This window comes from Octodon degus, unplaced genomic scaffold (genome assembly GCF_000260255.1).
Source record: "Octodon degus isolate 3935 unplaced genomic scaffold, OctDeg1.0 scaffold00048, whole genome shotgun sequence".
NCBI lineage: Eukaryota > Metazoa > Chordata > Mammalia > Rodentia > Octodontidae > Octodon > Octodon degus.
In genome coordinates, this window is record NW_004524624.1 from 10,078,229 (window position 1) to 10,087,986 (window position 9,758).

General features: G+C 46.9%; 2 protein-coding genes across 3 annotated transcripts in view; one reads left to right on the forward strand and one right to left on the reverse strand.

The window, feature by feature from the left end:
- The window catches only part of Lysmd1 (LysM domain containing 1), a 10,443-nt gene extending 5,347 nt beyond the window's left edge, over window positions 1-5,096 (forward strand). The window contains exons 2-3 of the mRNA XM_004632376.2: window positions 3,189-3,556; window positions 3,937-5,096. Coding sequence (XP_004632433.1) covers window positions 3,189-3,556; window positions 3,937-4,075 — 507 coding nt within the window. The 3' untranslated portion in view covers window positions 4,076-5,096. The remainder of the gene's footprint in view (window positions 1-3,188; window positions 3,557-3,936) is intronic.
- Tnfaip8l2 (TNF alpha induced protein 8 like 2) lies at window positions 4,247-7,829 on the reverse strand. Of its 2 annotated transcripts, none has more exons than XM_004632378.2 (2): window positions 7,760-7,829; window positions 4,247-6,169 (listed from the first exon to the last, which is right to left on the reverse strand). In XM_004632378.2, the coding sequence occupies exon 2, from the start codon at window positions 6,139-6,141 to the stop codon at window positions 5,587-5,589; it is 555 nt and encodes a 184-aa protein (XP_004632435.1). In that variant the 5' UTR covers window positions 6,142-6,169; window positions 7,760-7,829; the 3' UTR covers window positions 4,247-5,586. The 2 variants fall into 2 exon arrangements, with proteins under 2 accessions (XP_004632435.1, XP_023572334.1); XM_023716566.1 differs by having other exon boundaries at window positions 4,247-6,192; window positions 7,760-7,796.
- Between the last annotated feature and the right edge of the window lie 1,929 nt (window positions 7,830-9,758).

Below are 9,758 nucleotides of genomic sequence, written 5' to 3' on the forward strand. Positions count from 1 at the left end.
CATGTGGTGCTGGGGGATTGAACCGTGGTCCCTGATGCTTTGCTAAGCTTGTTCTAAGTAGGTGCTTTAGACCACTGAGCCATCTCACCAGCCCAAATCCTTACTTTTAATTCCTCTACCATGCTGCATATTCTTTCTTTTTTTTTAATATTAAAGAGAAAAACGATAAACACGATGCTTATCCTCAAGAAAGAAAGTAGACTATGATCCCTCTGGCAAATAATAAAAGCACCACAAAACTCAAATTATTCATAACATCTTGGAGCTGGAGGGGATCTATGATATAATCTAGGCAAAATAAAATTGATAGCATCAAAATATTTGGCATGTTCAAAAGTGCAAGACAATTTTAACTTTTTGAAATCATTCAGATTTTAGCTGGGCATGGTAGTACATGCTTGTAATCCCAGTGCTTAGGAGACAGGCAGGAGGATTGCCATGAGTTTGAGGCCTTCCAGCAGAACATAGCAAGACTCTGTCTACAGGTAGAAAAAGAAAAATTCAGATCAATGAGTGTTGCAATTCCAGAAAGCTGAGGCAGGAGAATTGTTGAATTCTAGGCCAAGCTGGAGTACACAGCAAGACCTGATCTCAAAAAAAGAAAGCTAGAGTTGGTTCCGCATGCTTATACTTATAATCCCAGCATTCTGAAGGCTGAGACAGGAAGATCATTTTGAGTCTGAATTACAGATTGAGGCCCTGTCTCAAAAAACAAAACAAAACAATAAAATGCCAAGATGGCATCATAATAAAACTGACAGTCTGGCTTCTGAGAATAAAATACTGATCAACTCTATCTGAGAGGCTGTAATTTATTTATTTATTTATTTATTTATTTTTTGTGGTAGAACTGGGGATTGAACTCAGGCCCTCGTGCTTGCCAGGCAAAAGCTTATTCTACTGAGCCATCTCCCTGGCCCTGAGAGGCTGTATTTTGTTATCTAGTTTATATTGTTATCTAGTTTATATATTTGTTATTCTAGTTTATATATTATCATAAATACATACTTTTTCTAAACTCCTGTACACTTTGTAGGATACTAAGGCGCACAGTAGGGACACAGAGACAGCAAGTTACCATCCCTGCCCTTAAAAGACTCACATCCTTTTGGCAAAGCAGGGACTAACCATGTAATAGGGGAAAGTTTTTGCTTGTTTGCTCTTGGTCTTGTTTTTTGCAGTGCTAGTGATCAAACCCAGAGCCTTGCTACACTAGGCAAACAGTCTACCACTGAGCTGTACCCAGCCCATAAGACAAGTTAGTTAGTTAGTTTGTTTGTTTCTGTAGCACTGGGGACTGAACCAGGACTTCAGCACTGAGCTACCCTCTCAGCCTGTACAGGAGCAGGGCAAGTCATTACAGCAGTCATCATGGGCTGCATTAGGAGCCCTGAAGAGGGTCACACAAAGGTACTGATAGTTGATGAGTAGACATTTTCCAAGCAGGGAAGGGAGTAGGAATAGGCATTTCAGGATGAATAAACACAGAAATGTGAAAGATGGTGGAGTCTTCAAAGTAAAATGAAAAGTTCAGGACAGCAAACTGCATAAGCAACAAAAGAGAGAAGGCTAGACGTCTCCTGTGGGAACTAGATTGAGAAATATCTTCAGTGCTGATTTGGACTTTTTTTTTTTCCCTCCGGAACCGGGGATTGAACTCAGGCCCTTACGCTTGCCAGGGAAGCGCTTATTCCACTGAGCTATCTCCCTGGCTGATTTAGATTTATTTCTTAGCCAATGACAAGTCATAGGAGGTTTATAATAAGCAAGCTAGTAGGTTAATCTGAGGCATTTTTCTAGATGGATGTCAAGAGGAAGGTGAGTAGAAATGAAAGAGAAAGTTATTAAATTTTTGGAATAACCCAGTTGAGAAGGTTCTGGGTGTGTGTGTGTGTGTGTGTGTGTGTGTGTGTGTGTATGTATCTTTTTGAGTCAGGGTCTTGTTGCAGTTCAGGCTGGCCTTTCACTCTCTTTGTAGCCCAGGCTGGCTTCAAACTCATGGCAGTCCTCCTGCCTCAGTCTCCGGAGTGCTGGAATTAAGGGTGTGTGCCACTATGCTCAGCTGCTCTGGCTTCTTCTAGGTTCAATCTGTTGCAATATTACACATCATGCAGACCCATTGTACCTCGTGAGAAATGAAAATGAAAGGGAAAATAACATCTTTTTTTTTTGGTGGAACCGGGAATTGAACTTAGGACCTTGCGCCTGCGAGGCAAGCACTTTTTCTACTAAGCCATCTCCCCGGCCCAGAAAATAACATCTTAATACTAGGAAAATGGGTCTGATCTTGTAGGCCCCTGAAGAATCTGAGACCTCACTGAGAGCCATTGTTAAAGGTAAAGATAGAAGCTCAGAAAGGTTAAGCAAGGGCTGGGGAAATGGCTCAGTGGAATAAGTGCTTCTCTGGCAAGCACAAGGGCCTGAGTTCAATCCTTGGTTCTGCCAAAAAAAAAAAAAAAAAAAAAAAAGGTTAAGCTACTTGTTTAAATTTACCTAGCAAGTTAATGACAGAAGTAGAACTAGAATCTTGGGCCTTTTTGTTCCCTAGGGAAATGTGTATTACACTATGTGAATTATTTCTTTCATTAGATATTTATTTCGTACCTATTTATTCATCACTGAATGAGTGACTGGCATCACCGTCTGCCCTGGCTTTGCAAGGAAGAAATATCAGTGCTGGGCTGGTATGTAGCCCAGTGGTAGAGCCCCTGCTTAGAAGTATCAGTGGCAACAACAATAACAAAAAAGGCAGGCATGGTGGCATGCCTATAATCCCCACACTTGGGAGATTGAGGCAGGAGGATCGCCACAAGTTTATTTTATTTTTGGGACAGGGTCTCACTATGTAGATCAGGCTGACCTTAAATTGGTGGCAATCTTCCTGACTTAGCCTCCTGAGTGCTGGGATTACAGGTATATGCCACCATACCCAGCTTGTATAATTACTTTTATTTTTTTAAAGGTTTTTTTTTTTAATTTTATTTATTTATTTGTGTGTGTGTGTGTGTGTGTGTGTGTGTGGCCAGCCCAGCCCGCCAGGGTCCCTGATGCTTTGCTAAGCTTGTTCTAAGTAGGTGCTTTAGACCACTGAGCCATCTCACCAGCCCCATAATTACTTTTAAAAGAGGAGATTCTATTAAAGATTGATAATTGTTACTATCATTAATTTGGGTGACTTTTTTTTTAAGATGGAACAGATTAAGCGTGCAAATCGCCTTTATACTAATGACTCCATCTTCCTGAAGAAAACCCTCTACATCCCCATCCTGACAGAGCCCAGAGACCTATTCAATGGTTTGGACTCTGAAGAAGAGAACAATGGAGAGGAAGAGGTGTACCCAAGTAGGGACAAAGCATGGTCACCCTCAGCTGAGAGGAGCAAACAAAAGATGGGCTCCGAGTATGCCAAAGGTGACAGCGTCCCTCCCACTACTGGACAGGACCACCCTGGGCCTGCCCATGACCTCTCTGCCTCAGATTTCCTTAAGAAGCTTGACTCACAGATCAGCCTGTCAAAGAAGGTCGCTGCACAGAAGCTGAGCAAAGGAGAAATTGGGTGAGTCTTGAGTGAGTCCTCCTAAGTTGCTCCACAGACTTCTGGCCAACTCCCCACAAACACAAGTAAGTGAGCATAGTACCTGCAGAGGCGAGGCGGTACCTTTGCCTATAAGGCCCCTGATGAAGTACACAGCCCAGGGCTGCCAGATTGGGCTGAGCTGGATTCCATGTTCTCTTCAGAGTGAAACAGTTGATTGTTCTTGCTGCTTTCTTAATCCATTCAGGAGCATTATGGCTAAGATTTTTCTGGATGATACTGAGATTGTCTTGGAGCAGAGAGCTTGTGAAGTGGGAGAGGAGACAATGTCCCTGTACCTCCTGGCCCATCCTCAGGTTCTTCCATTGATCTGTCGCTCTTTCCCCTTTCCTCACCTACAGGGTACCCAGGGAAGATGCGTGTCTCCACATGAGCTCCCCACAGACCCAGCAACGAGCAGTCCTAGGTCCTGTACCGTTGACGCGGACCTCTCGGACTCGGACACTACGGGACCAGGAGGATGAAATCTTCAAACTCTGATGTCCCCTGAACTGACTGAGAGAAGCAGAATTTGGAAGGAACAACTTGAAGGAGAGAGGAGCCTGAGGTGAGGCTCAAGAACATGGCTTTCCCAGCCTGCCTCCCTCAACTCCCAACTATCTCCTCCAGCCTCCTGTCTGTCACAAACTGGAGTGCATTTTTTTTTTTTTAAAGTAGGAGATGAGAATCAGACCCCTTTCCAGTTGTCAGCTGAATCTGGAGTTATCCTTTAGATTCAGATGGCTTTTTTACATCCCTGCTGCCTTTCTTATCTTTTTCACTGTATTCTGCCCTTAGAGCAGGGAAGCAGAGACTCCCCTTCAACTTCCCAGCTCCAACTATGTTATCTAATTTATTTGGTGCTATATTGAGTAATATTTATTTGCTATATCTAACTCCTTCCCACTCTCAGCTGAAAAATGGGATTTCCGTAACCTGGAACACTGAGCCAGTGGCTGCTGGTTCCTCATCTTCTCCCAGCTCCTTTCTGAGCACGCTACTGAGGACAGGGAATCAGCGATCTGGTGTCACACCCAGGATGGCAAGGTCAAGGATTTGGGCTCAGTCTTGACTAACAAGTTCCCTGTAACTTTTTCACAACCCTTGCTCTGAGAAAAACAACAAAGTAGGGACTTGACCTCTCCATTCCACCAATTCATCCTTCTAACCTGTCCTGTGCTCTGCCTGCAGTGGGGCTGAGGGTGGAAGGAGAGTCCTGTGGGGCTCAAGGAGGAGGTTGGCTTGGGAGGCTCTTAGTTGCATATCCTCCCCACCAGAGCCTGTCTATGCCTTGATCTTCACTGTGTATTTATTTGCAGTCTGTAGCACTGATCTGCAGCACAGTTTGTTTTTTGTTTCTCAAACAGAGAAGTAGGCAAGGGAACCTCAATGTACTGGAAATATGCCTCAGTCTCCTGTGTGGAAGTGGTGAGAGGTGAGATAAGTGGTGTCTCCATACCTCCTTTCCTCTGTGATGACCCTACGCTGTAGAAGCTGGAGAGATTAAACACTGAGCCCTGTGCATGTTTCAGTAGTTTTATTTTCCCTCTGAGGCTCTCCCTTGCCCTTGCCCTCCTTCCTGCACCCTGAGACAGAGCCTCTGGTATCTGTCCATGTTCTACCTAGAGCTGCAGGGCTAAGATGTCTCCAAGAGCCACCATCCCCTCTTCTGTCTTTAGTGTCCCCAGAGGGTTTATGTGGGTTCTGTCCCCTTTGGTGTGTAGGGGAGAAGGCTTCCCTGTTTCAGATGTCCCTTTTGGGAGAAATAGAGATCCAAGTTTCACTTCGCCTTTTGAAGGCAGCTGTTTCCTGTGCTGGGGCTCAAGTGGGAATAAGCCCCCCCGCTGCATCTTCTTCTCCAGCAGTTTGGGTGCAGTGGTCTCAGGTGAGGCTCCCTTGGGAAAGAATGAAGCCTGAGGGTTGAAAAGCATTAGTGCCTAGAGCAGGGTTAGAAAGCCCCCGTTGTGTTGTTTTCCAGTCAGCCACGGTAGAAAGCCCCGGGTCCCAGGCTTTCAGAGCTTCCCCTCATCCAGCAGCTTCCTGAGCCCATCACAGATCTTCCCAAGGTGCTGAGTAAAGTCAGGACCATAGAGAGCTGTGAGCAGACCTGGGTCAGAGAAGTGATCGAACACGTGGCGGATACGGCCATGGGACTTGGGGGTGAGGTGGTGCCCCACCAGCTCCAGCAGCACATCTCGGCACTCAGTGAGTAGGCCAGCCAGCACAGCGGCCTCAAAGGTGAAGTCTACCTCCCCAAAGCTAAGTGCCGTCATGGCACCCTGCCGCAGCTTCTGGCGGAAACGGGTAGCCAGAGCCAGCTCCCCAGGGCCAAAGCAGCCATTGCGATGCAGCACGGCCACCTTCACAGCCACCTTGACGAGGTCCTTGATGACCCGCTGGGCCTGGGGCCGGCTGTGTGTGTAGTCCTTGGACACACGGTAAAGCTCATCTAGCACCTCACTGCTTGTCTCATCGATGAAGAGATGAGCCACAGAGCGACCTGCCATCTTACTCAGTAGCTTCTTCTCTGCCTGCAGTGCCAGGCTCTTTGAGCTGAAGGACTCCATGGTGCCTGGGCGTAGGTGTGGTCACTCACTAGAAGAGAGGTCACAGGCTTTCTTAGAAAGAGAAAGGGCTTTCCTTTTTCTGTTGTTTGGTTACCTTGTCCTGTCTCCCCTAAGCCCCCTTGGTCCTCTGTGTGTTGCTGTTTGTTTTTTTTTTTTTTTTTTTTCGGAACCAGGGATTGAACTCAGGCCCTTGCGCTTATCAGGGAAGTGCTTATTCCACCGAGCCATCTCCCCAGCCCCTGTGTGGGGACTCTTGATCTCCAAAGCATCCTGGAAGAACACTGCTAACCCTTCTGAAGGAGTGGCCACAGGGAAGGTGGCCCCAGGGTGCAGGCAGGAATTGGGGGCTGCTGCCAGAGCATGAGTGTAGCTGACAGATCACCCCACAGCTACTGTGTGACCCTGACTCTGCATCCTGCACCCTGGAGGTATAGGTATTGCTCTCCATAAACTGAGGCTTGTGTTAAATTATTTACCTGAGGTCAAACACAACTGATTTCCCGACTCCAAGAGCCCATGTCAACTATTGTCTTTAAAGAAGTGTGAAGCATAGGGATTCTGGGAGTCCTGATAAGAATAATTAACATTTACTGAGATATTACTATGTGTCAGGTGCTTTTTGGTAACTGCCTCTCCTCAGCTCCATACACAGATAGCCCCACTTTGCAGTGAGAAAACTAAAGTTAAGAAAAATGAAGCACCTTGACTAGAGTCACTAGTAAATGATAAGAACGAGGTTCAGGCCAAGCAATCCCAAGAGCCTTTTTCTGTGGACTGCTGTCAGCACTGCTTTAGGTACAGTGCACTGAGCCAGCATGGGATATGGCCCCTCCGGGCAGCAGGCCTGCAGGTCTGCGGGCTCCTGGCTGTGCTCAGGACCCTGCTGGGACCCATCTGCTGCAGAGGTCCAGGTTCCCACCCCAAGGTCCTCTCCTGTGGTGGTTCTAGTTGTTTTGCTTCTTACTTCCCCCTCCCCTGCTCTGCAGGATGTGGCTGTGACCGCAGTGAGGAGAGCCTCACCCTCTCCTCTGAACGAAACTGGAAGTCTGAAGAGGCAGGGGAGTGGGTAACTGGGAGGTTTTTCCTCTACACTGAAGCATTCCAGTAGAAACCTGCAGCCCCCATCTGCTCCTGGCCTGCCCTGGGGCTTTCTGGACCAGGCTCACAGTTGGAAGAGGCCCGGAAGACTTGATTGCTCCATGTGAGCCTTCCTTCCTCCTCAATCTTCCTGTTACCCAGCTCTCACTGCCCCTCTTAGCAGCTTGACTTTGCTCCTCCGACCTCTCACTGCCTGCTGTTTTCCTCTTTCTCTGTCTCCTGGGTCTTCTCTAAGACCTTCTGTTCTCCCTCTGGTCCTCACCCCTTTCCCTTCATGCCTCAAGATTTCCTTGATCTATCACACACCTGTGCCCACCCCTGTCCCGCAGCCCTACACCAAACCCCATTCCAAACCAGGTCTTTTAAAGGCTGCCTTGTCCCAGTGAAAAATAAGCTCTTCTGGGGACCCAAGAATTCTACAAATGAGACCTTGACAGTGTGCAAAGTTAAATCTGAAGGTGCTAGAAACACTTCCACCACCATACCCCCAAAACCACCCTAATCAAAGAGGGTCCCTCACCTGCTACGACGGGTGTCAGTCTTGGCGTGGATGTTCCCGGAGAGCTGACAGAATGGAGAAGCTCCTAGTGAGAGGCCCTTTGGCCTGGCCCCACCCCGCAGGCTCCGCCTACCTAGTCAGCTCAACCTCCGGTCCTCGCGGGCACCAATAGGACCCCATGGCCCAAGAGAAACTTAGACCTAAGGCAAAGATCTAGAGGAACAGGGTTCTGTTGGAAACACCCTTGACTTTTCCGGGTGGGGAGAAAGGGTTGCACATCCTGGCTCTCAAGCTGTTTGCTTCAGTTTTTGCTGTATAACTCCTTGAGACCCTATTCTTATATATTTATGGCACTGGGGAGGATGTAAAGACCAAATTGATGGATTAAGGGGTTAATAGGGAGAGTTCTCAAGCTTGAAAGGGTGGCACTGTGGGGCAACTCTATCACAAGCATCTTCCCAAACCTAGAGGGTAACTAGTAGATATCCCAACTCTTCCTACTGGGGGATAGAAATGCGGAGGCTAGGGCTGCTGAACCACCTGTGACCGGTAGGGGTCAGCACTGCGCCGAGGCACTAAGGGCACAAATCTTCAGGGACCCACCAATGAGAAGTCAGGGTTCTTGAGGGAGGCAAAACTATTCGCCTTCAAGAGCCTTGTAATCTATCTGAGCCTGGTGGGTTCCAGGCTCAGACATGCTAGTCAGGTGGTCTGCCTCTGAGCTATATCCCTCAGCCCTCTCACTAACTTCAACAGTTTAAAGAATGATGAAAAGAAGCTTAGATTAGTACTGAGTGATCAGAAGGGGTAGACTTGCAGTCATAGATCCAACTACTTATGAGGATTGCAAGTTCAAGGCAAGCCTGTCAGATATAGCCAAACTATCACAGAGGGACCCACATATACACCAAAAAAGAAAAGCACAAAAAAGATTAAACTTAAAAAAAAAAAAAGCAAGATCACACTATATAGTTTAGGCTAGCCTGGAATGCAGAGCACTCCTCCTGCTTCAGTCCCACCATTGCTGAGATTACAGGCATGTGTCACCATAACTGGCACTTTGTAAACTATTTAAAAGCAAGAGATTGGAAAGAAGTGATTCCCAGATGATGGAACCTGCATAAGCATGTACAAGGAATAAGCCTAGGATGAGACACTCGGAAAGTAGTGCCTAGGTCTGCACCTCCAGTCTGCTTTCTTTGAAAGATAAGTGAGGAAAGAAAAACTTAAGATAGGGCCAACCCTCTCCAGTCCCCCTTTTGTCCCTCTCTCAGACAGGAGCTTTCTTTCCCCCAAAGTTAAGATAGTGACTAACATTAAAGAAGTTACTCAAGAGTGCAGACCTTGTACCAGGCATGATAGCACATGCCTATAATCTCAGCACTGGATGCTGAGGCAGGAGGACTGCTGTAAGTTAAAGGCCAGTCTGAACTACCTTGTGAGACCCAGCCTCCAAAAATAAAGAAAAATAAAAGAGTTCAGAGTGGGGCCAGAGAAATAGCTCAATAGAATAAGCACCTGTCTGGCAAGCACAGGGTCCTGAATTCAATACCCAGAAAAAAGAAAGGAGTGCAGGGCTTTCTTGTAGGCAGTGAGGAAACACTAAAAATGTTTGATTGGGGAAGTAAAATAATTAGCCCAGTGAGAACATGTGAGATACTTCAATACATTTGTAATTGGGGAAAGTATTGATAAAGTAACTGGCTAATGGTACAGCTTGCCTCAGCACAGGGTGAGGATGAGGGTCAGCTCTTTATTGTGATGCTGAGGATTCAGGGCCTTAGGTATGCCATGTGCTATACCGCATCCTGCAGATAGTTCTAGAAGAGGAAAAACTGGAAAGTCACTAGGTCATGAGAAGTGGAGTACCTGAGATGCTCAGCATGCCTGACTCCCTTGGTGGTTCTTAGAAACAGTGCTTGGTCTTGTCTCCTTCCTATTCCTGCCTCTCTCATCTGCATTCCTGGGGTCTAGAACTGATTCTAGCACTGGGATTAACTTGAATTGGGAATGTTGGCAA